We start from the raw sequence: 27,145 nt of genomic DNA, 5'->3' as shown, positions 1-27,145 counted from the left end.
GGCCAGATGCTGCCGTCGCCCCGCGTGGGGATGGAGATGGCCGTTCCGCAGCGGGGTTTCGGGGACACAGCCCCGGATCAGACCTCAGGACCCTCCCGTTTCACCGCTCCCCCCGCCCCGGTTCCGTCTCCCTCCCCGCCGGTACCGGCGCAGGCTCCGTGCGCGGCCCCTCGCAGGGGGCGTGGCCTCCGCGCCATCAGCCCATGGGCGGGGGGCGGGGCTTTCTGCATCAGCCAATGGACGTCCTCTGCCTACCCCCGCCCCGCCCCTCCCGCGCGGCTGAGGGCGGCGGGCAGAGGCCGAGCCCCGGGAGACGGCAGCGCCCGCAGCTCCCTCAGCGCCGCAGCGATGGCTCAGTGAGTGCGGGCACCGGGCTGCGGGCTCCGGGTGGCACCCTCAGCGGGAAGGGGTTCGGCATGGGCTCAGCATGGGCTCCTGAGGGGGTGGGGGCAGCGCCGGAACCGGTTGGTGGCGGTGTGAGAAGCGGGGCTTGCCCCCCCGCCCCCGCTGCCGGGAGAGGCCTTGCAGAGCCTGAGCGCTGAGGGGGCTGAGGGGCGGCGGGAGCCTCTCTGGTCTCTGCTTAAAGGGTTTGCTGCAAAACGAAGTTTGTCGGGGGAATGGTGTGGTGGGTGGGGGGTTCGGTCCGGTGCCGCCTGGGCGGTTCCGCTGTGTGTCTGGAAAGGAGAAGGAAGGAGAGGACGGGGCCCTCTTGCCGGCGGAGCGGGTTGGTTTGTCCCGGTTCTGTGGCGGCTGAGGGAGCAGCGAGGAGGCTGAGCCGGGTTGTGGAGGCTTTTTGAACAACATCTGGGAGCGATCAGTTCTGGAGTCACGGCTGAGGAGCAGGGAAGTGGCTCCGGACCCGAGGAACAGAAACAGGTTGGGTCTCCCTTGAAGGGGAATGGAGCAGCCTCTGCAGAATATTGCCTTTCATGCTTTTCCTTCGCTCACCCTAAATCTGAGACAGTTCGAGTTGCTGAAGTAAAAAAACTAAAATGTGTAGTGTGGAGCTGTGATCTTGTAGTGCAGCATCTGTTAAATGTGGAGCTGTGACAGATCCCCCAGTGACAGATCAGAGCTGCTCACTTTGCTCCCAGCCTCCTCCATCGTTACAGACCCCTTGCTGTTCTCACCAGCTGTGTCTCACATGCTCGAAAGTAATTTTGGCAACTTTGAATATGCTGTGAGTTCATCTGCTGGACTGTCTGGGAGCCAGCAGGGCCTCTGGGCTATAATGGCCAAGAGAATCACTTCAGAACCTGTGCTACAGCGTTTGTTAGAATGGGGTGGGCTGGCCTAGCAGGTGACAAAATGAGCAGAGCCTGACCCAGGGTATGGGTGCTCCTGCCAGATCACTGCAAATGAGACTTACTTGGCATTTTTGTGCTTCCCCATTCCAGAGCTGACATTGCTTTGATTGGACTGGCCGTGATGGGTCAAAACCTTATTTTGAACATGGATGATCATGGCTTTGTGGTAAGCACAGGACAGCATTGTTCAGTCTCACTAACACCTGGAACTGAACCTGAGCATTTTGTGGTTTTGTGTTGGTTTTTTTTTTTTCTTCTGATGATTTAATGGGTGTTGTTTCCTCCTTTTAGTTACAACTTCAGCTGCCCTTTGTCCTGTTGCCAGAGAAAACCAGCAGTGCATGCCTGTACTTAGCTGGCCACCTGATGTGTTAGTTAGGTGTAATTTCTTTTTTTTCCCCTCAAGTTTGCTTTGGGCTTGGTCATTAACTGCACATTGCCCAAGCACTTGCAAAGCCGTGCTACAGTTTCACCCCTGTGTTGTGTCTTTAGGGAAGGTGGAAGTGGGAGAGCATGTGATGTTGCACCTGCTTATATAAATTGTAGTCTGAGTTGAAGTAACTTTCCTGTTGGCAGCTTTGCTTGATGTGTTTTCTTCTCCCCTCAGGTTTGTGCTTTTAACAGGACAGTTTCCAAAGTGGATGACTTTCTGGCCAATGAGGCCAAAGGTACCAAAGTGATTGGTGCTCACAGTCTGGAGGAGATGGTCTCTAAGCTGAAGAAGCCCCGGCGCATCATCTTGCTGGTGAAGGCCGGAAGTGCAGTGGATGACTTCATCAATAAGTTGGTGAGGCAAACATTCCTTTTACCTCTGACTTTCTGCTGTCTTTTGGAGAAGGTGCCTCTGCGACACCTCACTTATTCATCATTAATGATTTGAATGCATGAAAAAAAGCAAAATGTTGATTTCTTTTTGACAGGTGCCCTTGCTGGAGACTGGAGACATCATCATTGATGGTGGGAATTCTGAGTATAGAGATACCACGGTAAGTCTGTTTTCTGCCCAAAGGGGAAGAATAAAATACATAGGAATCTGTCTCCTCTGATCACCAGAATAGGCAGTCAATAGGATGTATTCACCCTTCTGCTCAGGGAAGGCCAAACTGAGTTATCTCTGTGAAACTCGATCATGCAGCCTATTAAAAACCAATTGTTGCAGTAATTAAGGGCTGTTTTGTGAGTATATTTCTGTGGAAGTTGCCTAAATGATCACAGAATATATTTATTTACATCTTCTAGAGACTGAAGGTCTTTAGGAAATTTTCTGTAACAATCTTGAAGAGTTTTCAGGGAGATTTGAAAATGTAAGGATATTTATAGGTTTGTTTTTATATTGCAATCCTACATGACCACAGGAAAATCCAGTTAGACAGTACTGCTGGCTTGGCTGTCTGAGATAATTTCTCTGCTGTTTTCATTACAAACTTGAAAAATAAAACAGAACACTACAAACAAACACACAAACCCCACAAAAAAACAACTGCTTTTGATTGGGCTGTAACTATAGAAGATACTTCAGCACATCTGGGAAGCTGACATGAAAATGCTTCACACTTCTGAATCTTAATAGGAGAGCCTGGTATTAGGCTTTCTGCTTTGGCACCCTCATCTTGGATCAGTGAGCTGGCCATGGCAGAGCAAAAAGCAGGTTCTAAACAAGGGGTATTATATAGGGAGCTTGTATCTCCCCTGAGGAATCTCAGCCTGTGCTTCTTTCCCTCTCAGAGGGAATTAGTGCCCCTCATAGATGTCTGTGTACTGCACAGTGAACTCAGCAGCTCCACCTTGGGCTTAATCTGCTTCCCCCACCTTGTTGCACACACACAGCATCTCTTTGCAAAGCTCTGTGTCAAAGCAACAGGAAGTTTCCCAACATTCACTTGGATGTGTGCACAGGCTTTCTCAAAAGTTGTCTTCAGGCATGTACAGAGCAGAACTGAAAAGCTATTTTTCATTCTGGGTTTCTAACCTCTGTTTGCCAGGCTCTGGCACTGGGGGAAATGAAATAAAGCTGCTCTGCTCTTTGTTCCAGAGACGTTGCAAGGAGCTGCAGGAAAAGGGCATCTTGTTTGTTGGGAGCGGCGTTAGTGGTGGGGAGGAGGGTGCCAGATATGGCCCTTCACTCATGCCAGGAGGAGCCAAAGAAGCCTGGTGAGCATGGGATGCTTTATTCTTCTTTAGAATGGTCTGCAACAATTGTCTTCTATTCACACTGAGAGCTGAGGGAGGGAGGGAGGAGGGCGTGGGTGTGGAGAGAACAAGATATTTTGCCATCTCGCTTCCTCAAGGCTCTGGATTTCTCAACCTAGCTGGGGTCACAGGGCAGTGCTGAGCTCTAATGGCAGGCAGAAAAAGAGCATTTTTTTTTTCCTCAGCAATTGACAGGCAGAAGTAGTACCAACAGAAATCTGAAGGGAGAAATGTGTATGAAGGGAAAAAAACATTTTGCTTAAGTTTTTTAGAAGTAAATGTTGATTGTGATTTTTCTTTTGTGGCACTTGGAAAGCTGTTAACCATGAAACAGGCAACAGCAAACATCCCTGCAGTCCCACACAGTATAAAAGGAGGCTTCAGTACATGTTTGTACAAATTATTCAATAAGTTTTCAAGTTTGTGCCTTGCTGCCCTGCTGTTTTGTACTCAGTGTGAATTGCTGTCTATCAAGTATATCAAGGCTTTATCCCTGCTTGCTTGTTCTTTCTGTAAATATAGAAAGAAAAGATGTGCCCAGGCTTTACCAAGGCTTTAGTATCTCTTAAGTCCTCATCTTTTGTGTTAATTATACCAGTTTCAGCCTGTTCAGATTCGATGGTAGAAAGCCAGAAACAGTGTAACAGTGATTTGCTGCCTGATCATCTGCAGCCCATGTGCCACTCATGCTCCTTGATCAGCAGTCACTGCAGGTTGCTCTGGACTTGTCTTTCTGGCATGCTGTGTGTTAGCCATGCAATTTACTACACGTGACAGTGACAAAAGCTCCTGATGACTGCAATAATGCAGATAATTAAATCCTGAGTTGCATTTCTGGAGTTTCTTCCCTCCTTCCTTCTTCTCTAGATGGCCCTGGATTTTTCTTGGGGCTGTGGAACAGAGTGGGATTTTGTTTCAGCTGCAGCCTGTACTGTAACCTGACTCTTCCCCACAGTTCTAAAACAGAGAAGAGAATATTTGGGCTCCTTTAGGGACATTGAACTTCTCTGTACAATGCAGTAAGCATGACATGGGTGGTCTCTATTTCTTACAAAGAGTGTTCTGAGGAAAAACATATTATTTGACATTGCTGTGTGGTGGGTTATCAACCTGCCAGCATGCCCCGAGCTGCCTTCTGGCAGGTTACAGAAGGATGCATCATAGCAGTGGCTTTTTTTCTTGTGGTGTCTGTGTCCTTTGCCCCTCTGCTGAGGCATATTGTTTCTCCCCACAGGCCTCACATCAAGACCATATTTCAAAGCATTGCTGCTAAAGTGGGATCTGGGGAACCTTGTTGTGACTGGGTAAATATTTGATACCGAACCTTAACCTGTGGTTAGAGCCTTGCTTAGGTAGTTTGGTTGCTGAAGTTCATGCTGAAGTTATTCTCAGTAAACCCAGTGACATCAGTGGGTTGGTTTTCTGGCTGACTGCATTAAATTCATATCTACCACTTCCTGTAACTTATCCCATACAATGGAAAGACAAAGTTCTGTGGTGGGTCATGTACTGTGGGAGCTGAATGGATCTGTGACCCTCAGTGTGTTCAGTTAGTCCTGCAATTCCTTCCTTCTTTCCTTCCTCCAGGCAGAAAGAAGCCCTGGGCATGTGTTAAACACTGCAAGTGGTGACAGTGCTGCTGTTAATGGCATTTTTTGATGTTTCCTGGCAGGTAGGAGATGAGGGTGCTGGACACTTTGTGAAGATGGTGCACAATGGGATTGAATATGGAGATATGCAGCTGATCTGTGAGGCCTATCATCTGATGAAAGATGTGCTGAACATGGAGCATGATGAGATGTCAAAGGTGATCTCTTGTTTTTTGTGCCTTGCCTTCTTGAGCCATGGTGGGCTTGGGGAGAGCTGCTGTGTGTGCACAAAGTTAATTTTCTGACATGCCTTCTGCCAGGAGCAGTGCACAATGTTCCTCAGCATCAAATGAGGCAGGGAGCAGGAAGCAAATACACCTGAAGTTTTATAAATGTTGTCTAGACTCTCCCATTCTGCAGCTGAGTTCTCTCCACCTACTTGTGTAGAGATATGAATTATCTTGCCAGAGAAAAGCTGATAGAACATTGTTATAATCAAGCAGACAAATCTTGCAACAACCTTACAGAAACAAGTCAGCAGTTCTGTGTCCTGTCTTCAGTGCCCATCATGGTATATTTGTGTGTATAATGTGTACATATATATACACACACACTCATTCTCTTCTTCCAGGTATTTCAGGAATGGAATAAGACAGAGCTGGACTCTTTCCTGATTGAAATCACAGCCAATATTCTCAAATTCAAAGACAGTGATGGCACTTACCTCCTCCCAAAGATCAAGGACAGTGCAGGACAAAAAGGCACAGGGAAGTGGACAGCCATTTCTGCCTTGGAGTATGGAGTCCCTGTCACACTCATAGGTAACTGATTCATTGATCTGGCCTCATCTTTCCTGCCTGCATGTGCCCCATCACAGTCAGGAGCATGCTGTAACACAGGGAGCTCAGGAATGAGCCCACACTAGGGCTTGGTTGGAACAAGAGGCTTTTCTAGGTGTAGCTGCTGCAGTCTCTTCACCCTTGGGAACCACCATAGTTTATCTTTCCTGGGCCTTTAGAAAAAAAAAAATTTTTACATATATATTTTTGATGTTTTTTTCTGTATTTATAATTTCAATATGTTTTCATATTTTAAAATTTTATATAGTAAACTTTTGTCTTGAAAATTTAGAAACCTCCTTTGCTTGTTTCTCAAATGTCAGTAGTATTGTTACCATGTCTTTGTCACTCAGGGCTGGTGGTGACTTGGTGACAGGTGAATGTAAGTGCAAGAAGTGTCATGTTAGACTGATACCATGTTCCTCTCTGTAATCATCCACCTTATCTGCTACTCCAAATTCTATCATAGTCTTAAAAAGGTTTAAAAAAGGAATTGACCACAGCTTGATAAATACTTAGACTTCTCTGAAAGCATAAGAATTCTTTTTCAGATGTCTACCTCAGCCTTCTGCTCCTGTGCTTCAGTGTAACTTAGCTGAACAGGGACACAAGGGCTGGGCTGCATCATGGGTTGAGGAGCTCAGGCAGATTTCTTTGGGAAGAGCAGCAGCCTGCTGCCCTGGGATGGTGGCTGCTGGTTTTCCACAGCAGCTGATTGTGGCATTTTTTTATTCACACTGGACTGCCACTGTTTTTTGTTTTGTGGTTATAAGGCTGCTGATCCAAAGCCAAACTTAAGATGATGGAAACGTGTTTTGTAATTGCTTTGAATTATATCCCTGGAGTATGAGAGTTTACTGCTGGCATATGTACCTAACAGTCTAACCTGACCTCTGGTGGAATCATGACACAGGAGTTGTAATACTTCTGCAGCACAATAAATAAATTGACTCAGCAGGTTCTTTGCTCTCAGATTGGTTTTCATTTTTGTGCTTTCTCTCTCTCTGTTTTCCTTTGCCATGGTTGCTCAAGTCCTGTTGTATTCAAAGATAGGAAAGCCTGTGTTCAGCAGCCTACAAGCAGGTGCTGTTAATGTGCTCCTGCCTGAGGTTCTTACAAAGATCAGGGGTGGAGGAGACACTCCCTGATGAGTCCCTTGCAGTGCCAGGGTAGTTCTGTTAGGTAAGGAGTTGATAGGGAAGTATGTGCAACAGCCCTTGTGCAAATGTGGCTCTGTGTGTGGTTTTACTGCATGACTTGCAGACTCCTGCCTGTAAAAGCAGAGTCATGCTATTCCTGCTTGTCCCTGATTCCACCCCCTCTTCTCCTCCCCAGAGTAGAAGGAAGTTTTTGCAGAAATGGAAAGGAGCCAGTTCTGATTTTGATACACTCTGTTAATCCTGCTGCTGGTAGGATCCAGAATCTTGTGAAAACATTACTCATTCATTTTCTTTTTGGTTGGTTCAGTTGCTGTGAGGGTTTTTTGGGTTTTGGGTTTGTTTGCTTTTGGTTTTTGGTTTGTTTTTTGTTAAATTGTTTTGTTTCTTTTTTAATTAAAGACTCAATTAAAAGGTGGCAGAGAAGTTCACTATGAAGACTATAATAATAAACTTGATTACTTTCCTTCTATCAGAGCCTGGAAAGGAAACTTGAATTTTTTTATAATTTAACAATAGTTGCAAATAAGTACAACTTAAAGCAGTATGATTAGGAATTAATTGAGCCAGCTCAAGAGATTGGCATTTAAGCTTTCTTTTTAGGTCCTGAAGATACTGCTTGGCTAACTCCTTAGCCCTGGCAAATGACATTTAGTAACCAGCTTAGTGTGGTTATAAAACTTTCTTAGGGGCTTCTGAATACTCATGTTCTGTGTCTTTCAAATTTATAAAGCTTATTTCCTCTGAGAAGTTAACCTGCTGATTTATTCTTGGTTTTAATTGCTCTTTTTTTCATGTGTGTATTTGAAAGGACATTAGTTAATGTGAGCTGGAACTTATGCAACATTGTTTCATCTAGAAAACATGAATCAATAATTAGTGAAACCTTCAGGCTTGCCTGTCACTAGTCTGAGGTGCAGCACTGTCTGTATTTTATAGTTAATAAGAAATTTTAAAGGGTATTAATAAAACAAAAGCTGGTAAAGGTTCCTGAGGAGAAATTTTCACACAGATGACTTGTGGATTTATTTTTTTTTTAATCTTTATAATTTGAAAGCTGTGTCAGTCAATATTTACCCAATGGTTATGCTGACTGGCAGATTGGTCCCTCAGCAATGCTGCTGAAACAATTAATTTATACACCTCTATTCCTGTGTTTTATCATGCCTGGGGCTCAGCATTCAGTGCTGCTCTCATTGTGTGCTTGAGGACAACTATCTCAGACCTCAGCAGTGATGCTGAGCTCTCTCATTTTCCACCCTTTTCTGCTGTACTTCCAGGTGAAGCTGTGTTTGCACGATGCTTGTCTTCCCTCAAGGATGAGAGGATACAGGCCAGTAAGCTGCTGGAGGGGCCTAAATCCACTCAGTTTAGTGGGAACAAGAAAGCCTTTCTGGAGGACATACGCCAGGTGAGTCACTGTGCTGGCCTGAGTGCCAAGTTAAAGCTGCAGGTCAAAGCAGGTTCAGCCCCTGCTCTTGTGTTTGCATTTCATGGCTTTTAAGTCCTGCTTTCAGCTATCCCCTTGGGCATTTGCTAGTGGGGTCTGTAATGCATAATGCAACCAGTTCCTTTCCTCACCAAAGAGCAGTCCTGGAGGAATCTGAGTCCAAGGCACAGTGGGAAGTGATAACGAGCTGGGATGCAAAGGTCATAACTCATGCACAGGACCTTTTTCACCACTCAGCACCAAAAGCTTTGTAATAGGGATAATAGCTCTTGATTTATAACTTGATCTCTGTTGAGACCAAACTTTCCAACAACTGGAAAGGATATTTTGGTTCCCAGATAGCTGGAATGTGGCTACTGTATTCAACCCTGATGAGGACTAAGTAAAGTATGTACTCTGTAGTTTCTCATTCAGCTTTGTGGGACTTCACCTGGAGTGTGAATTTCTCTCTTTAGGCCCTGTATGCTTCCAAGATTATCTCCTATGCTCAAGGCTTCATGCTGCTGAGACAAGCAGCAAAAGAATTTGGCTGGACACTGAATTATGGTGGCATTGCACTGATGTGGAGGGGAGGCTGCATCATCAGGAGGTAATTAAAATAAGGAGGTCATTTAATTGCTGGGGAGAGAGGAACAGGCAATTTGGTTTATGCAGTGCTAGACTGACAAGCCCAGTGTCAGGGATTTCTTGGAAAATCCATGGAGTTAATTTGTTGATAAGATACTGAAAGGCTGTTTTTAGGATGGCACTAAGGTTACCAGATTAAGCCAATTTTCTGGTGTTTTAGCTGCTGCAGATTTTCTTCAGTCTTCTTTTTGTTTGTATCTTTCTCATTGGTCAGAATCTGAGCTTGGCTGAGCTCAATTTTGGCACTTTTGAAGTTTTAGATTCTGGTCTTTTTGTTGAAGGGTGTGGAATTTTATTCTTGGTTTACATGTGTTCTGCCTAGTGTGTTCCTGGGGAAAATCAAAGATGCTTTTGATCGAAACCCTGATCTGCAGAACTTGCTGTTGGATGATTTCTTTAAGACAGCTGTTGAAAACTGTCAGGTGAGTTTCCAAGGAAAGGAGCATAATAACAATAGCTCCCAGTTGCTCAGCTTCTTTCCCAAGAATTGCCTTCACAAATGTGTTTAAACTGAAAAATTAAAAGGTAGACAACATCCTTGATCCCCAAAATCTTTAAACAATCCTTTAGCTCTTTGGGATTGTGTATGTGTATAGGAATTCATCACCTAGGGCTTCAAGGCACAGTTCCTGAGTGGAATATCCCAGCCTTGTAGGATCAGGACAGAAAGTAAGCTACACAGTTGGAGCTGATTGAAATTGAACAAGAAAGTTACTGTGATAAGGCAGGATCTACTGAGGTCCAAATTGAAATTTTGCCAGACACTAGAGTTAGTGACCTATCCTTGGAAAAAAGGCCTACATATGCCTCTTGTCTCTGTTTCATTCAGGAAGTTGGAGAATGTTAGTTATCAATGAAGAAAAAAAGGGTGTTGCACCATAGAAATCAGCATCCAGATGCAGCAAGTGATGAACCAAGGTCTTGTGTAATGCTGCAAAGTTTGTACTGACAGCCTATAGAAAAAACAGGAGCAGAGAAACATAGAGTGCTGGTTGTGCCCTGGTTCTTTTGAAACTTATGTTTTCCATTTTATTATGACAGAGGAGCTTTAGGCAGGAATCCAGCAATTCAGAACCACAATGTCAGGAAAAAATGTCTACACTGAGTGAACATTCTCATCACTGTGTCTTGTGCCTGCTGTGCACTGGGATTTCAGCTGTGCAGGGTATAAAGCTCTGTTCTATTACCACTGTTTGCAGTGGCACCAAAGAACAGTGTTGCAGACCTGCCATTCAGTAGACCTAGGACTGTCCAAACATTGTCCTGATTTGGACAGAGTTGACAGGCAAAACTAAAGCCAGATTATCTGATCAGCAAAGAAGTAATATATTATCATTAATAATTCTTTTAACTAAGGCTGAATATTCCATGCAGGCTGCTAAATCACAGACACAGCTGAAATGAGGATTATGCACACATCTCTTTGAAGTGTTGTGTTGACCTCTTACACCCCTGAGCAGGCTTTGTGCTTGACGAGAGGTCCTGAAAGTGCCTCAGTGTTTGCTCAGTGTGTTCCCCACTGTGTTGATGCTTTTGGGATGCACTGTGTTTCTGTGGAAGTACCAGCATCCTTGATGGAGGCTGTGGTTTGGTTGTGTGGAATTTGCCATGATTTTGGATTAACCTTGTCTATATAAAATCAGGAATCTACTGCTGCATTTGCTCAGAGTTGGTCATTAAATTTCATATAAGATGAGGCTGCACATGCTGGTATAGTAGAATAGCTCATATGCCTGCATATATCTATGACCAAGCACTGATAAGTTTCATTCTGTTTTGTTTTTGTTTTTTTTTAAAATCTCTTTCCCTCTCTCCCAGGACTCCTGGCGACGAGTGATCAGTACTGGAGTACAGATTGGGATCCCTATGCCCTGCTTCACTACAGCACTTTCATTTTATGATGGATACAGGCATGAAGTACTGCCAGCTAACTTGATTCAGGTAGGTGGCTGTAATAGCATGGGAAATCTTCTGACCTCTGAAATACCACCATTTGGTTATTTAAGTACTGGTCTAAAGGCCATGATGGCAGTATGTCCTGATCACTCCAGCAATAAAGGCATTTATTGCCTAATGTAATTCTGTTAACCCTAAAAATACTATGAGATATCTGGATAAAGAACACCAGAGGTAATATATGACAGTGCCCAGCATCTATTATTATTCCATCATCAAAACAAGGGTAGGGATACATTTAAATCAAAATGCTTTATAAAGAATTAAGTATCTTTTATCTAAGGAATGAAGAATTGAGTAGCTTTGAGCCTTTGGATGTGTGAACTTGTTTTTTAGATTAGGACCTAGCAGAAATAATATACTTGTATTTCTACAGAACTTTTAGTTGCTAGATATTAGTACATGGCTAATATGATTTTGCTAATAATGAGAAAAGAACTTGAAAGGTTACAATACTGGAGTCTGATCTTATTGGTAGTATTCCTATAGTCCAGTTTATGTTGGTGCAACTTCTACCACTGATATTCCTGTGTCTCTCTTGTGTGTGTGTGTTCTTATTCTAGGCCCAACGTGATTACTTTGGTGCACATACATACGAGTTACTATTGAAGCCAGGTGTGTTTATCCATACTAACTGGACAGGCCATGGGGGAAATGTGTCCTCTTCTGCCTATAATGTCTAAAGAAATAATTCCTCTTGAGGCCCAGATACTGTAGTTGTCAGATACTCTACCTAGAATATCACTTTTTACTGTACTGTGCTAGAACCTGTGTTTGGACACTTTTGTAATAACTTGTGGGTATATTTCATATACAAATATATCAATAGATATAAAAGAAAGCTAAATAAACTTACTTATAAACAAACTGAGGTTTTTTTCTTTCTGCTGCTGCTGGCCAAAACTGGCTGGAATGTCTTTGTGCAGTATTTAATAGAATACATTCTAAAATGACAATATTTTTATTGTATTATAGTGCATAAACTCATAGGGATCAAGATAAAGATGACTGCATTTCAATAACAGCTAATGTGGAGAGTGGCAGACAGCACAGTAATGCTATACAAGATTCCAGGGAGGTAAAGGCCTTTTTTTGGTTGTCATTGTTCATAACAGGCAGTAATGTGGTCCTTAGAGGTTAAGTTCTGGGTGTTCCTCTATACAATTTTTTTCACACTGTTTGTTTTCTAAGAAAGGGTGGAGGGTGGGATAAATCATGGAGAAATTTCAATGCAGGTCAAATGTGTTGACTGATATTCCTGGCACCAAGCCATTCTCCCTTCAACTATTGTTCCCAGTTTTAAATTCTGGCATAAACTGCTGGCTGAGCTGTTGATTTCACTCTTTTCCCCATGTCTCTCCTTTTTTTTGCCTCCTCCTCCCATGGATAGCAAGGCAGGTAGCATGCAAATTTGGCTCAATTTGGTATCTCTTCCTGCAATCCCACTGTCAGTCATCTTCAGGACTTCTGAAAATTCACCTGGTTGTCTGTATCTTTTTTTTTTTTTTCTTCCTCACAACCTTTGAAGTGTTAAGGTTTGTGCTGTGCACTGATTTTGTGTTAGATTCTTGCTCCATTTGTTTCTGCAGGTTACTTCCAATTTAATGCAACTTTTTGCAAATCGTGTTGTAAGATTTAGGGATTTCATGAAAGAAATGTGTGACAAATTATAGGAAACAGTGGTAACAGGAGGGGTGTGAACTTCTTGGTGGATTTGTCCCAGCATTTATGGATTTGGTGTTCCAGCAGTAGAAGTTTATTAGAAGCTGTGATGGACAGCAGGGACAGTTCTGCAGTTCATTGTGTGCATAGGCGCTGTGTTTTGGGGTGAAATGGGATAATCCCACAAATCTGTTTTAGTGCTTGGTCTGATATTAGTGCTGACAAAATACCTGTTCTGTCAGGAACTGTGCTGTGCTGAGAGCTCCTCAGGGTCAGCAATGTGTGTCCGGGGTTCCTCTTGGGCTCTCCTTGCACTGACCCGCGGAGGGATGAGGGAGGGGATGGGACAGCAGCCGCTGCTGCTTTACACCTCTCGTGTTGCTGCTCCTTGCTCTCCGCCGTTCCTACGCGTTAATTCCCGAGGGGCGATCGTCGGTGGTCCTGCTGGGTCCAGAACCCTCGTGTACCGCGTTGGTACCGGATGGGTGCTGGCAGCACCGCTTACAACCGGGCCATGCCCACAGCTACGGCTTCTGCTGCCAGCCCTGCGGGACATATTTCCTCGCCGGTATAAAACACCCCGAGCAGCAGCGAGGCGGGCGTGGGTCCGGGCCGGTACCGCGTTCTGGGCTGCCCGGGCCGGTACCGCGGAGGGAGGGGCCCGGAGCTCCCGAGGGGCGGGGACTCACAAGATGGCGGCGGCACAGCCCCGCCTCTCCGCGCCGGGTGGGAAACCCGTGAGGGCGGCTGAGGGAAGCGCCATGGCGGCGGAGGGCGAGGAGCGGCAGCTGCTGACACAGGTACGGGGGGCGGGCATCCCCTCCTCCTGACCGACCCCGCGGCCCCCAGAGCCACCGGGGAACGGCTCGGCCGGGACAAGATGGAGCCGCGGCGGGGCAGGGGGTGTGCGTGGTGTTGGGGCCCACCGATGTTTTCAGGGTGGGGATGAGTTAGGCGGGAGCTGGGCTGTCGGTCTGCAGGGAGCTGATCTGTCGCTCCTTGGATCCTTCCAGAGGCTGAAGGCTGCGGTGCACTACACGGCTGGCTGCCTGTGCCGGGAAGTGGCAGAAGACAAGAAGATGGAGTTCAGCAAACAAACCATCGCAGCGCTGTCAGAGATCACCTTCAGGCAGTGCGGTACAGGAGTTTGCGTGTTGTCTGTTTGTTCAAGAGCAACTGGAACTAGGCATCACTGCTGAGTTGTTTCTTGCATTATTCTTCTAGAAGTACAAGAAATAGTGATTCTGTTTTTCAGTGCTGGAAAAAGCACTTAAATGTACATGGAAATGGTGTGTAGGCCACCCGGCTGTGCAACAGAGTGGCACATAACAAGTTGTGGTGGCTTCTCATCACTAACTTGGATAATTTGCATCTTTGTAGCAGCTAGAACTTCTGTCTCCTCCTGCTCACTGTTTTAAAATACGTTGTATATTTGTGCTTTCTCCAGAGAGCTTCGCAAAAGACCTTGAAATGTTTGCAAGGTAGGTACTGGAATGCTTGTTTGTTACAAAAGCTTTCCTTTTTTTGTATTTCAATTCCAGCAATTAGGTAATTTTTAGATTATGTCTTCTAAATCAAGTTTTAAGGGGTTCTGTTGGCTTATTAAATAGTGACTGTGAACTGGGAAATAGATATTCCCTTGTAAGTTCTTGACTTTGGAAGTTTGTTTCTGTGGTACATGTGATTGTTAGGTTAATGATATGGTTTGGAGTGACAAATGTTTATTGATGTGCTATGGTTCATCTGGTTGCTCCAAGGACAGAGAATGTTTTAAGGAGTCAAAACACAGTGACCTACTGGCAAGTAAGAGAGAATGTTACTTGAAGTTCTGGTTGCCATATTCTACTATTTTACACAGAAGTGTGGGAATTTAGATGTGCAATCTTGTAAAATAGTTTTTTTGTGTGTTACAGTGGAAAAGATAGACATGTTGGGTTTCCTGGAGTCCTTTTTAAGCTTTTTCAGTTAGTGTTCTAATCCAGATGCTGTTGGACCTCTTGGAACCAGTCTTGGCAGACACATTAAGGAGTATTTTTTTCTGTGCAGGCATGCAAAACGAAGCACAGTCACTACAGATGATGTGAAGCTTCTGGCTAGAAGGAGCAATTCTTTGGTAAGATTCAGTGTATTTTCTGTCTCACAATATCTTAAATTAATTGGTTAGTTCCAAAGAGCATTTGAATGAAGGCTATAGATGATGAAAGAACTGTTGCTTCAGCTTAGACTGAGGGCTTCATGCAGGAATTAGTTGATATATCAGCCTTTTTATATCAGTTGATTGTCAGCCCTTTTGGAGTGTCTGTTGTTTGGTTGGCTTTGGTTTGGTTTTTGGTTTTTTGTTTTTTTTTTTGTAGTAACAATTTGCCCTGCTAATTTCTTATGAATAAATGAAGTTCCTTGGTAGATGACTGTTTAATTTATTGTTCTCAGCTGAAGTATATCACCCAGAAGAGTGATGAGCTTGCATCAAGTAACATGGAACAAAAAGAGAGGAAGAAAAGGAAGTCTAGTGCAGCTAAGGAAGGGAGAACTTCTGGGGAACAAGAAGAGCTGTGATCGAAAATGAAGATTACAAAATGGCTTTCAAGTAATGTCTCTCTGGTAATTTTCTCTTATTTTCCTAGGGGAACCCAAGTCAGCCTAGTACAGATCCCTCTAGTTAGCAACAGTAATGAATCTTTGGGTTCTGGTGAACCTGATTAGTTGGACTTTTTGGTTCTGAAAATGGAAGGTCTTTCAGAATTCAGTAAAGCCAAAATGCCTTAATTTCTCACAAAAAGTTATCTTACTATTATAAAAAATACTTTAAATAAAAAGAGTTTAAATCAGAACATTCTCACTGACTATAGTACCTCAGAATGGTGCAATGCCCTCCTGATACTTGGTTTCTCCAGTGACTGACTTCCTCCTTGCTTCCATTTTATACTTTTGCTTAGGTATTCTGGGTATTCTTTAATAGCCATCTCTCTCACTTGCCTTGACAATTAAACATGTTTTGTTGTTCCTGTGACACTGCTCGTGTCCAATCATCACTTGGAATAACTTCTATTACATTTCTGGATGTCACTGCAGTACCCCAGCTCCGGGGTGGCCATCAGAAATGTATCGCCATTGCCCTCTGCTGGAATCACAGAGACACCGACCAAATGTGAAGTAAAAAGAAACAGATTTCAAGATCGAAGATAGGAGACAAATGTAGCCAAGTGGAATGAGAAGGCTGCCTAAGCTACTTTGTGGAAAAACTTCATGAAGCAGGAATATGCTTGTCAGGAATAGTCGAAATGCTGAAAACTGCAGCAAGAGAGGAAAGACTTAAAAAGTATTTCTCTTGCTGAGCCCTCACAAGAGAACAGATTGTGCCAGGTGGGAGTTCTGGTGCAGTATGAACATGCATCCTACCCATATACTCTGGACATGTTAAATACAAAGTTCTTCTATATTTATTTTCTTTTTCCTCTACCCTTAAGGTAAAACTGTACTTAGCAGGTTCTTTAATCATAACCACTGGTGGGAATATCAGAACTAGTCCAACAGTGAGGAAAAAAGGTTTTAATGATATTAGACATAAAAAAGACTTTAACAAATTTAAAAATAATCCAGTTGATAAAAAAGCATCATGATACTAGAGTAATGATTAGGAAAGCAATACAGACAGACCAAATACAAGTTGTCTGCTCCACAGCCTTACAAAGCAAGGATTTCCACCTTTGCTGTGTTTTACAAGTTGGTCCAAGAGGAAAGGTTCCTTACAGAAAAGGTACTGAAGTTAAAGGACTTTGAATTTAATTTAACCAATGCAACTAGCATGCAACTAGCATGCATCAAGTTCCTAGATCCCAGGCTGGAGCTTAAAGCCAGACAGCAGCTGGCTAACCCCTCAGCCCTGTGCATTAACTGTGCCTCCAAGTGTCTTCCAGAGGTCTTTACAGTGGAAAGGATGGGAAGACAAAGCAAGCAAACTGCCTGGGGCTTCAGCAGTGAGATCCATCATTATCACATGGAAAGTTCTGGCTCCCAACCAGGTATTCAAAGCTGAACTCTTACATGCTGTGTTTAGCAATACTATTGTTCTAATAGACTGCAAAAAGTCAAAATCCCTTTGGTTACACATAATTTGAATCACCACAGGAGTTTAAGCCTCATTGTCCAGAGTTTAGTCCTCTATAGCCAAACCACAGCATGACCAGCAAAACTATGGTTCCCTGGATGTATCTTTGCTTCTATTGATTCTAATGCAAAAACCCAACCAAAAAAAAAACCTGCAGGCAGCACTAGGAGTCTTCTTTCTTGCGTTTTGAACTAGGGCAGTCTCCCCTGGGTACCATTTTCTTGCCCTTTGATATGTTCCTGAGGGAATGTAAAGCCTGCATTTGTTCTAAACGCTTGGAGAGCTCCTGATTACAGGCCTGCTGCAGAGCTTCAGCCTTCTGCTTGTCCCATCCTAGAACTGAGGCCAGGATCTGTGTGTCTTCTTTCATGACCAGCTGTAGAAAAACAGATTTTTAACAGTCTTTTTTAGTGATGCTTCTCCACCACTAACCCCTCTACACATATTAACACCACCAGTAATGAGACACCTGTTTAGTGCTGGCAGCTGGGTACTGAAGGTGTTCCCAACTTTCATCATCTGTCCCGTGGAGGATTTACACCCACCTCTAGATCTTTACTGTTCAAGAAGAGCTCTGGAGAAGGTTTCTTTTTCAGAACAGCACAGATGTCATCACTGAGCATCCTTCTGAGTAATGCTTCTGTACTGCTGGTGCCTGTGTCAACCACGTCCATCTCTTTTCTTGATACAGTCTTGGATTCTGAAAAGTAGCAGAATTTTTCTAGCCCAGGACAAACAGAGGACAAAAAAAAAAAAGTATCCTGGACTCCTGGTTTTGAGATTAATAAAACCAAGCATTCTATCTAGGTACATCCTCTAACTTAAGGAAATCATAATGTTAAGGATGACAAGATGATTTAAGCTTTCCCCCCCATTCTACTTTCAGGCATTGTAAGAAATGTGGCACAGCAACAAGAAGACTCCTGATCATTCCCAGTCAGAGAATTCTTACACTATGCCAGCTACTACACCCACCACATTAACAGCTGCTATGTGAGTGAATCACTCCAGTCTTTCACTCTGCCTCACTTATTGCACTCAGCTATTTCAGGCATCTCTGGAAATCTCCCTTTCCAGCCTCCCTACCTGCTGCTTTTTTGCTGTTTTCATTTTCCAAGGTCTCCAGGTAGAGCTTCAGGACCTGTCTCGATTGCCGTTCTTCCTCTCGTCTGTCCAGCACATGCTGCAGGGCATCCTGCAGTCCCTGCACTTTGCTTTGACTTTGGGCAAGTTCTTCTGCCAGCTCTGAACATGGTACATCAATAAGCACCTTAAAACAACAAGAGTGCTCTTGTTACATGGACTGATGAGTAACTCCCTCCATTAAACTGATTACAGCCTCCTGGATGACAGAGCCTCCACGTGCATGAAACCCAGAGTGTTTCACAAGTTTTCTTGTCACAGCAAATCAGCCCAGTTATGAGGCTACAAGTGGCTCTCCACCAACCAGCATGCTTTACCAGAAGGCATTCAGGAAGGTGTGGAATCATATGTACATTTTAAATCATGACAGGTCCTGACAATCACTCCATACCCAAAGCCAAAAGCCTGGCCCTTGGGAGACTCCATGAGGACAAGAGGTGGCTTTCACCATCCCTTGCCACAGAACAAGGTGTTAAGCAGCCAGATACTCATAAATCTCCTCTGGAAAATGACAGCAGTTCTTGGAAGCCCTCTGGAGCAGACAGATTTGGTGTGCTACTCAACCATCACCTTTGATGCATTACACAGGTGTCTGGTTTTAAGGAAGAAGCCCACCTCAGTTGCCATTGGGCCAAATCTTGATTTTTTTGCCTTCCTGCTGTCAGAGTTGGAAAGACATGCTGTGAGGGACAATCAGTAATAAAGACCACCCTCCCCAAGACACCTGTGTTTCCCCTTAAGGAGAAATTTGCTTCTTAGCACCAAAGAGCAGCAGCTGAATTAAGCTTGAGGTCTTGTTTACTTACTGTTCTCTCCCATCTACTGAGATAAATGGATGATGGGCAGGATAGGAACTAGAGATTTCCCCACTGTACCTGGAGGTCTTCTTCAGACATCAGGATGATACTGGACAGGTCATTCTTCAACTGTGTGGCCAGTTGCTTCCACTTCTCTGCAGCACTGTCCACTTCATCCAAGGGAAAGGAGGCTATTCCACTGTCTGACACAAGAGTCATTGGTTTTATGGGTCATTCCTGAGCCACCTGAGACAGCCTAATTTTGGCAGATGTATTCCAAACACCCCTCCCCTTCCATACTCCCTTATCCACAGGGTACCTCTGCTTGTGCCAGACCAATTCTCCCGATTAATCAGTGCCTCAAACTTGGTGTTAGATGGCAGACACAAAAAGTAATCTTCATCATCCACAATGGTGCCATCTTCTGCAAGGACTAAGGTGATGCGCTCCTTGGCCTTGTCAATAGCCAGAACGTCACCAGCTGAAGAACAGAAAAAATACAGAAATAACAGAAGTGACTTATGCTTTGTCCTTTTATTACACTCATGGCAAAAGGCAAGCAGCTCTCAGTGATTCAGGCAAGCGACCAGGACCTGTCTCCTCCCAGCTCTGCACATCAGCCCTTTTTTTGGCACATCCTCACGAGTTTCCCCTCCAGGAACTACATTAGTGATGCAAACCTTGACGCGGAAACGCGCATTTCAGCGAAGCCACTTCCAACCCTTTACCCCCACCCGCTTCCTCTCCCTTCTCCCGGGGGGAAGCGTCACCCGGAGCCCTGCTCTCCTCCCGCTTCCAGCGCACGGACCGGACCCAACCACACCGCTTCCACCCGCGACACGGGGACCGAGGGGCTCAAACGGGCGGCAGACGGCCCCGTTCCGCCCCACGGAGCCTCACCCTTGCGGCGCAGCTCCCGCAAGGAGGAGGCGGCCAGGCCGTACTGGTCCTTCCCGTCCCGCAGCAGACACCGCTTCGGTTCCGCCATGGCCGTGGGTCGGGAGGGGACGGGGCGGAGCCGGTCGGGGCGCGGTGGAGGGCGGGAGCCTGAGTTCTGCGGGTTCCTAGCGGGCTGGAGAAGTGCCGGGAGCTCGGTGGGGAAGGAGGATGGGTGATAAATGCGGCTGAGAAATGTTCTGCTGCGGGATGTGTTCCCATCCCGCCCTCGGAGGCGGCGTGGAGCGAGCAGCCCGCACACCGTCCGTGTTCAGTCATCTCCCTGGCTGCTGCCATTCCTCAGAGCTGCAGAACTTGCGTGTTCAAGGAAAAAAACGCTATAAATAAGCCTAAAAACCAGCTTTTAGCGTTGTAAGGAATTTAATTACTTGTAAAACAAGAAATTGCGGCTGATGCACTTAGTTATATTCAAACAATCCGTTCCCTTACAAGTGTGCTGGTTGTGAAATTATAAACAGAACATTAGCATTATATTAACATTATAAACGAGACTTGATGGTCTTAGAGGTCACTTCCATTCTTAACGAGTCTAAATCCGCCCCGGCGTGTAGCTCCCTTGGGATGGGAAGGTCTGGGGCTCCCAAGGGTTCCTCACCTCCAACTCCGGAGCTGTTTTTCCCTCTTAGCAGAGCGCTCTGAAAGGAACCCAGCAAGGGGGAACATCCAGGCTTGCAGATGGCCACCTGGCTTTATCAGGCAAGGAAAACTTTGCTGTCAGGCAGGGCGGGACGGTGCAGCCCACGCCGTGTCCCAGCCCACGCCGTGCCCCTGACCGCAGAGGCCGGGAACTCACGACACGAGTAACTCCCGCCGGCCGCATCGGCGTTTCGGCGTTCGACTCGTCCCGCCTGCGGCGCGAGCCGGTAGGGCCGCGCGGGACGGGAGCGGCGGTGAGGGCGTTCCATCGGTTCGCCGGGGATGGATTAGCCGGGCCTGAGAAGATGGCCTCCTCGGAGCAAGCGGAGCAGCCCAGCCAGGTAAACGGGGTCGGCGCTGTGCCCGCTCGGCCCGGGCAGGGGGCGGTGGGGCGGGATGGGGCGAGGCTGCCTCCTCCGGGAGGGAGCGGGTGAGGGGAGGCCGCCGCGCCCCTGTTTTCCCTCCCTTCCTCGCCTCTCCCCGGGCAGTCTCTCTCACACCCGGCCGCTTCCCTCACGCGTTCTCCCCTCCCCCGCCCCCCGCACACACACACACACACGCATCCCCGCGCGCGCGGCCTGCCCGCCAACCGCCGCCCCGCGCGCCGCCCCCACACCTGTCGTAACGGTCAGCGCTGAGGGGGCGGCTCGCGCTCCCCCCGTCACCCCGCCGTGTGGCCCTGTCCCCATCGTGTGGCCCTGTCCCCATCGTGTGGCCCTGTCCCCATCGTGGCCCTGTCCCCATCGTGGCCCTGTCCCCATCGTGGCCCTGTCGCCGCCGACCTGGCGAGAACACCGGCAGCGGAGAGCCGAGGGAGGGCCGAGCCCCTCAGGAGGCGGTGGCCGCCGGTGAGAGGCTCCCTGAGGTGCTGCCCCTGTCCGGCCCGGTGGGGGGGGGGCGGCTGCAGTCCGGGTGGGACAGGGGCGCTTCAACGCTTTGCTGGGAAGGGCCCGGGCGCCCTGCTTCGTGTGTCCGGGTTTCACCTCGTGTCCAGGAGCATCTCGGAGGTTCTCATCTCAGGGGAATTCATTCTGTAGCTCGCTGTGCCGCCCTGGGTGACCCGGGCCGGCTTCCCCAGACAGCCACAAGCGTTTCTGACTGGAAGAGCTGTTCAGACGAGGCCCCCAGGCTGTAGACTTGTTTTCAGTTTAGGGTCTGCATGCGAAACTCAATAAAGCACTTGAATAGGGGGAGAAAAAAAACAAAACAACAAACAAAAAAATCACAGCCAGAGAAAAAGGAGGTAATCTATGTGTCATCTGGGTTTTGAAATGAGTTAGTTAGATAAAATGTTGTTTCTACCTTGCAACTGACTGATCCTTGAACTAGCAGCATGAAAGGGTAAAGGTGTGATGTGCTGTAAGCATTGTCAAAACCTGAACGAGGAGAGTAAAAGAAATGTAAGTTCACTGGCTTGAGTGCATGCTCAAGGAACACACCAAATGCTTAAGGTATGTTTTATCTGGGACCTGAAATGAATGGGGGAGCCAAAGGGAGAAATGGAAGCGTGATGTAGTTGTATGTAGTGTAGGTTTCTGCTCACTTGCACTGCCTTGATCCTGGGTAACCTGTGTTCCATTGCTGACTCTTCCTATGTAAGGTTTAGTCTCATCTTGGCAGCACTCTTATCTTGCCACTGTCTCAGACGGATTCCTGACGATGTGATAGCAGTGGAATTTTGTAGAATCTTTTAGGTAGCTATAGAGGGCCCTCCTGCAGGCTGCAGGAGAGCAAAGGGCTGGCTGTTTCAGCAGCAGGGAAGAAAACAGACAAAAGTCTGCCATCAGCACACTTTGATGTGCAATCATTCAAATCTATCCAGATTTGACTAAATCAATGTAAATCTCTCTGTTTTTCCCTTTATTTTGGACATTGTTGAACTAAAAATTGTTAAAATAGAAATAAATTACATAAAATTCATACTCTGACTAAGAAGAGCAAGTCTTCTGGACTGTAGAAGGCCAAGTTAACAAACTCAGAGTAGGCTTGCTGGCCAGTTTTACATCTGCTGTGTGCTTTTGCTAGTTGTATTTTGAGATATGGGCATTATAGTCCATTCCTGATGCTTAGAATGACTGCTTGCAGAATGAGGAAACCTGAAACAACCCCTGAGTGATCCAGAAGCCACTTGTGCATTCTGCAAGGCAGTTGACTAGAGGTATCTGAAAAAAAAAATAATCTGGTTAACTGGCAAGTGTGGTTGCCTGAGAACCATTCAAGTTTTTTGAGTTTAGTTATGGTATCCTTCCATTGCACCCTTTTTTAAACATTTATTTAGTGTTGCTTTACCTCAAAAGAAGGTAGTAACTCTCCTCCTTCCCCTCCCTGTGTGCTTGTGCCAGGACAGGAGCATTGTCCTGTCTGTCCTGCTGGTGACAGACACCTCCATCCTCAGCATCTGGGGTGGGTCTTACCTGGACTGTACCTTCCCTGGCCAGAACTCTAGCTGAGCAGTCTGCATTGCTCTTAAATTCTCTTGAGTTGGATGGGATTTGAGAGAATCTTGCAGCTTTGGCTAGAAAAGAGTGTAACTGAGAAATACATAGCACAGTAGATGGATTTGTAAGGGAACAATGATGAAATAAAACAAAACAATGACAATATTTATATTAGTCTAGCAGAATGTAAATGCCACTCTTATGCAACAGGTGCAGTTTTGACACCTGTTATCAATGTGTATAAAAAGTTGTTCCCCTTGCACACTAAATGTGCAGATAGTTTAAAAGATATTTGCTTTCTCCCACTGATGATGTTTTATTGCCCAATCATTGGACATGAGGCTATGAGTAGTAGCACTGCCTTGCATAACGTGTTTATGTTTGGGTCCTATCATGTTTCCTATTACAAATCTAGTTAGTTCAGATGCTGAAAAGGGGGTGTCAGATATCTTTTGGCTTATTATCTGTTTTTCTTAGTTTAATTTGCTCATTCTCATGAATTAATATATTGCCTCAAGCACTGTAGGGAGGGAGGAGTGTTGCAGCTCAAATGAAATCATTTACATAGATAGAATTATATTCTAAATGCAATAACTGTTTCTAACAGAGGTTTTGAAATACATACAACATAACATACAAGCTCCAGAACTTAGGATGCTCTGGGAATTTTCTGAGGATATGAATTCTGTCATGGTTTCTTTCTCCCTTCGTTCTTTTCTGACTTAACTGTTTGCATCACATATTTGTGGTTTTTCTCTTTGCAAAGCCAGCTTAAGTAGTTAAAATGCATTGAATTTTCCTTGAAACATGCTACAGAAGAGGACAGTTTGTTTATTCTTAGAAAGCTCAATACTTAATACAAGTGGCTTGAAGAAATAATTCCATGGAAATAGTTCCCACACACTCCAAGTTCAGCGTTGGAGCTACTAAGTCTTTGGAAAGGTACTTTATTGTGTGAGCCCTGGGATTTAACTGAAGAAACAGAGCATATAACATAAACAGATTCAGCTAACTTATGAATAAATCATGCAAGACATATTAATGTGTTGAGTCTCCTATTTGAAAAGCAGTTACACTGTGCATGTACAACTGGGAAGCCAGTGACAAGGTTGAAGAGAGAAGTGCCCTTTTCTTGGTATGACATAGCATTGTCTCTACTACAGACAGATCCTGAAGTGTGACTTCCAGTAGGGTGTTGAAGCTGATATTTGTAGTGATTATGTCAACTGAATTCTTAGTAGCTGAAATTTTTGCAGATATATAGTGGAGAAAAAAATGATGCTGAAGAGACTAAGGGCCTCTAGAAAATTACTACCTAGCTGTGAGATCTGGCTGGGCCCTGGTGATGCTGCCCATGTCTGGAAGGCCCAATTGCAGTGCATTTGTGTTTCTGGCACCCTCTTGTGGTAAATGCTTGGTTTTGTCTCTATGTTTTGTGTGCTTTGTAGATGAAGAAAAAATAATCTTGAGATACTTTGAAGGTGTGGTTTACTGCATAAAAAAGGTGAATACAATTGGAGGACAAAAAGTCACTTAAAGACCTTGATGCTATCACTTCAAAGTTTTATCTTCTCTTATACTTAATGAATAAGATCCCTTTTCTGTAACTGAGCCTCAAAACTTGTCTTCATTACCATAGAACTGCATTTTTAAACCATTGAGATAACCAGTGTGTGTTACCTCTCCTATGTTAAAAAACTCAGTGAAGACAATATGCTTTAGACCATCCTAATGTCAAGTGAACCCAACTGAAAGTAGATGGCTGACCAAGAAAAATTTATTTTATGATAAAATGTAGGTGTCTCTATCTGAGGAGAGCTGATGTATGCTATTTACACTGAGTTGAAAATGGCAGTGGAGAAAAGCACAGACTAATTCTGTAAAACATGGGACTATGCTAAAATGTTACACCTGTTCTTGATTAGTGAGTGAAGCAAAACTGCAAGTGGGCCTGGAGAGTAGAAATTCCTGAATTTTAAGCTTTGTCCAGTTTTTGACTTGCTGTTCTGCTTTGATCAAATAGTTTCACCTCTCTCCTGTGTACCTAGTACACAGTAAGTAAGGTACTTACTAGTACACAAAGTAAGGTGTTCAGCATCTGCCTTAGTCTCTCAGTAATCTCTCTGGCTCTTCCCTGCTGGCTCCCTAGAGTAAGTTCTGCAGAACCTGTTAATTCTGGTGTTTAAGTGGGGACTGCTGGAACTAATTTTTTTCAGTGCTTCTGACCTTTTTGTCTCAGTCCATCACAGAACTGCTACTGCTAGCAGAAACACAAAAAGTGTGTTTGCCTAAATCCTACTGGTGAAAGTGGTCCTAATAGAGATGTATTTCTAACTGTGCCCATCAGGTGGCAATGTAACCTCACTCTTACTTTTGCTTTTCAGGCTGGTTCCTGCCCTGCGACTGAAAATGCAGCATCTCGGGAGCCACTGGTAAGTTCTTCAAGAAGCAGCACATAATTTATTGCTGATAATATAATACTCTTCGCTGCATCATTTTGCATCCATTGTTTTGCTTTTCTGTGGAGCTGGTGCTTTGTGAAAAAGGTGTAAACTGCCTTCTGGTGCCCTGCTGTTGACCTCTGAATTCTGACCTGCAGCCATAACCTCCTGTCTTTCTGGGGTTAAACATGGGTCACCTAGGCCACTGAGTTGTCCTTGAGCACGGACTACCTGTCCTCAACGTGTGCAATATATGCTCTTCATCAGTGCTTATTTAGTAAAGAGTCAGAAGAAAGACCTGTGCAGCACAATTTGAAGAGATTCTTAGTGCAGTTGTCTAATAAAAGCCCCTCTGCTGCTCATTCAAACTGTCTTTATTTTCAGATGCACTCAGAGTGAGCTTAAAAATGTCTGGCAGCTGGCAGTGCCTGTGATCCAGTGTTTTCACTCTAGAACTGTGTGGAAAGAGCTCTGAGATTTTTGTCTATGAGGATAACTAAGAGAATCCTGTTTTGTTCTCATTTTTATGGTGACACCATAAAATGGTGAACTGGGAAGGGTCAGTAAAATGCATCTAATGAAAGGGCTGTTTGTGAATTCTGTTAAGCTCTGCAATGAAAATCTTTCTGTTCTAGTAATGCTGTGCCACCCCTTAATGGCATAGACATCTGTACATGAGATTACTTGCAGTTGTTATTGACACCATGTGCTTTGTGATGGATTTGGTGGTTTGTTTTTCTGGGGGTTGGTTGTTTTCCCCTCCTTGGGAAGGTCATAGCATGCAGCACATTATTGCAGCCTGTGCTGGTCAAGTTTGTTCTGTTTCTCAAAGCAGATTCTAATATTGCCTTTGATTTAATTAATTTCTTATATGTATGTGCAACAGAAGAATTGCTGGGAGGATGCACATAGCAGTTGTGTATCTTTCTGTATAGGTGTGAATTCTTACCACATACAAATATGTATCTAAAGAATGCTAACACAAACTTCCCTGTCACAATTGTCTTTCCTGTGAACTAATTAGAGCTGTTTGAAAGGTGGAGGCTTTCTACTTATTTTTGCATTAATTTTGGTTTTTTTAATATTAAACTCTCACTGTTTCTGTCACATTTGCTTGGGTGTCATTATTGCTTCCAGCTGAGTTTCTATAGAAGCCTTATTAAAGGAGCAGTTCAGTTCTGTGAGCCAGATGATCTAACTTCCACCAGACCATTGTGACTTCTTTGTAGCCAGGATCATGCCTGCTGCCTTCTCATGCGTGCAGTAGATCTTGGTCCATAAAGCAGACTTGTAAGCACATGGCACCATGTCATAAAAATGTTTACAGAAACACCAAGACAAACTGTGGCCTGAATCCAGCAAATGGCTCTGTACAGGGAAGCCATGTGCTTAGGCCTATCAGTGCTGACTTCAGCTCTGCTGGTAAGCAGTTGACTTGATGACTGAAAGTACACAGTGTTTCATAGGACTGAGACCTGTTTGGAACATATCAGAGGTGGCACACACAACTGTGAGGTAGGAAAAGAATTAAAACATCTCATGTTGTATCAGCAGATGTCATTATAGACTAGTTTTGTGTTTTATTTGGGATTCTAATGGACACAAGGTGCTAAATACCTGTTCCTCTGTGTTCAGGGGCACTGTCTTCTGTGTATTCTGTACCCCCACAGCTTACTGCTTCCAATGGAAATCCAGAAGCAATGATTTCTAGTTGTTTGCAAGAGGACTTCAGCGTGCTGCAAGATCATGTTGTGTGTCCTGCATTTTGGGTCTCAGAGCATACCATGCTCAGGTTTATGGCCTCACTGAGCCCTACAAACTCATGTCACACTCCTAATTGCTCTTTCT

General features: G+C 45.0%; 4 protein-coding genes across 4 annotated transcripts in view; 3 read left to right on the top strand and 1 right to left on the bottom strand.

Annotated features, from left to right (window-relative positions):
• Window positions 1-264: 264 nt before the first annotated feature.
• PGD (phosphogluconate dehydrogenase) lies at window positions 265-11,978 on the top strand. Its single transcript, XM_030463906.1, has 13 exons — window positions 265-356; window positions 1,398-1,473; window positions 1,915-2,094; window positions 2,228-2,293; window positions 3,340-3,458; window positions 4,732-4,801; window positions 5,170-5,304; window positions 5,718-5,907; window positions 8,363-8,493; window positions 8,988-9,121; window positions 9,482-9,581; window positions 10,978-11,100; window positions 11,679-11,978. Exons 1-13 carry the CDS (start codon window positions 349-351, stop codon window positions 11,796-11,798), a joined length of 1,452 nt encoding a protein of 483 aa, XP_030319766.1. The 5' UTR covers window positions 265-348; the 3' UTR covers window positions 11,799-11,978.
• Window positions 11,979-13,488: 1,510 nt separating this feature from the next.
• Window positions 13,489-15,770, top strand: CENPS (centromere protein S). Its single transcript, XM_030463907.1, has 5 exons — window positions 13,489-13,577; window positions 13,791-13,914; window positions 14,225-14,258; window positions 14,824-14,890; window positions 15,208-15,770. The coding sequence occupies exons 1-5, from the start codon at window positions 13,539-13,541 to the stop codon at window positions 15,331-15,333; spliced, it is 390 nt and encodes a 129-aa protein (XP_030319767.1). The 5' UTR covers window positions 13,489-13,538; the 3' UTR covers window positions 15,334-15,770.
• A 524-nt stretch (window positions 15,771-16,294) lies between these two features.
• DFFA (DNA fragmentation factor subunit alpha) lies at window positions 16,295-19,849 on the bottom strand. The gene is made up of 6 exons (XM_008503732.2): window positions 19,726-19,849; window positions 19,145-19,306; window positions 18,904-19,028; window positions 17,972-18,155; window positions 17,431-17,585; window positions 16,295-17,261 (listed from the first exon to the last, which is right to left on the bottom strand). The coding sequence occupies exons 1-6, from the start codon at window positions 19,811-19,813 to the stop codon at window positions 17,049-17,051; spliced, it is 927 nt and encodes a 308-aa protein (XP_008501954.1). The 5' UTR covers window positions 19,814-19,849; the 3' UTR covers window positions 16,295-17,048.
• Window positions 19,850-20,429: 580 nt separating this feature from the next.
• PEX14 (peroxisomal biogenesis factor 14) overlaps window positions 20,430-27,145 on the top strand; it is a 69,334-nt gene continuing 62,618 nt past the window's right edge. Inside the window, exons 1-2 of the mRNA XM_030463783.1 lie at window positions 20,430-20,759; window positions 25,241-25,288. Of these exons, the coding sequence (XP_030319643.1) occupies window positions 20,724-20,759; window positions 25,241-25,288 (84 nt within the window). The 5' untranslated portion in view covers window positions 20,430-20,723. The remainder of the gene's footprint in view (window positions 20,760-25,240; window positions 25,289-27,145) is intronic.

The sequence above is a fragment of the Calypte anna genome, chromosome 21 (genome assembly GCF_003957555.1).
Source record: "Calypte anna isolate BGI_N300 chromosome 21, bCalAnn1_v1.p, whole genome shotgun sequence".
Classification (NCBI taxonomy): domain Eukaryota; kingdom Metazoa; phylum Chordata; class Aves; order Apodiformes; family Trochilidae; genus Calypte; species Calypte anna.
Note: the sequence above shows the minus strand (reverse complement) of the source record. Positions and strands in the feature narration are given on the sequence as shown.

What these genes read in the sequence shown, in the direction of transcription:
- PGD (XM_030463906.1), top strand. An exon ending in TGGATGATCATGGCTTTGTG is followed by an intron (nt 1,474 to 1,914) that starts GTAAGCACAGGA and finishes TTCTCCCCTCAG; the next exon opens with GTTTGTGCTTTTAACAGGAC. An exon ending in AGTCCCTGTCACACTCATAG is followed by an intron (nt 5,908 to 8,362) that starts GTAACTGATTCA and finishes CTGTACTTCCAG; the next exon opens with GTGAAGCTGTGTTTGCACGA.
- CENPS (XM_030463907.1), top strand. Translation starts at nt 13,539, where the DNA reads ATGGCGGCGGAGGGCGAGGAGCGGCAGCTGCTGACACAG. An exon ending in AGCGGCAGCTGCTGACACAG is followed by an intron (nt 13,578 to 13,790) that starts GTACGGGGGGCG and finishes GGATCCTTCCAG; the next exon opens with AGGCTGAAGGCTGCGGTGCA. An exon ending in CTAGAAGGAGCAATTCTTTG is followed by an intron (nt 14,891 to 15,207) that starts GTAAGATTCAGT and finishes TATTGTTCTCAG; the next exon opens with CTGAAGTATATCACCCAGAA.
- DFFA (XM_008503732.2), bottom strand. Translation starts at nt 19,813, where the DNA reads ATGGCGGAACCGAAGCGGTGTCTGCTGCGGGACGGGAAGGACCAGTAC. An exon ending in TTGGTCTGGCACAAGCAGAG is followed by an intron (nt 19,029 to 19,144) that starts GTACCCTGTGGA and finishes CTCTTGTGTCAG; the next exon opens with ACAGTGGAATAGCCTCCTTT. An exon ending in TGAACAGTAAAGATCTAGAG is followed by an intron (nt 17,262 to 17,430) that starts GTGGGTGTAAAT and finishes GTTTTTCTACAG; the next exon opens with CTGGTCATGAAAGAAGACAC.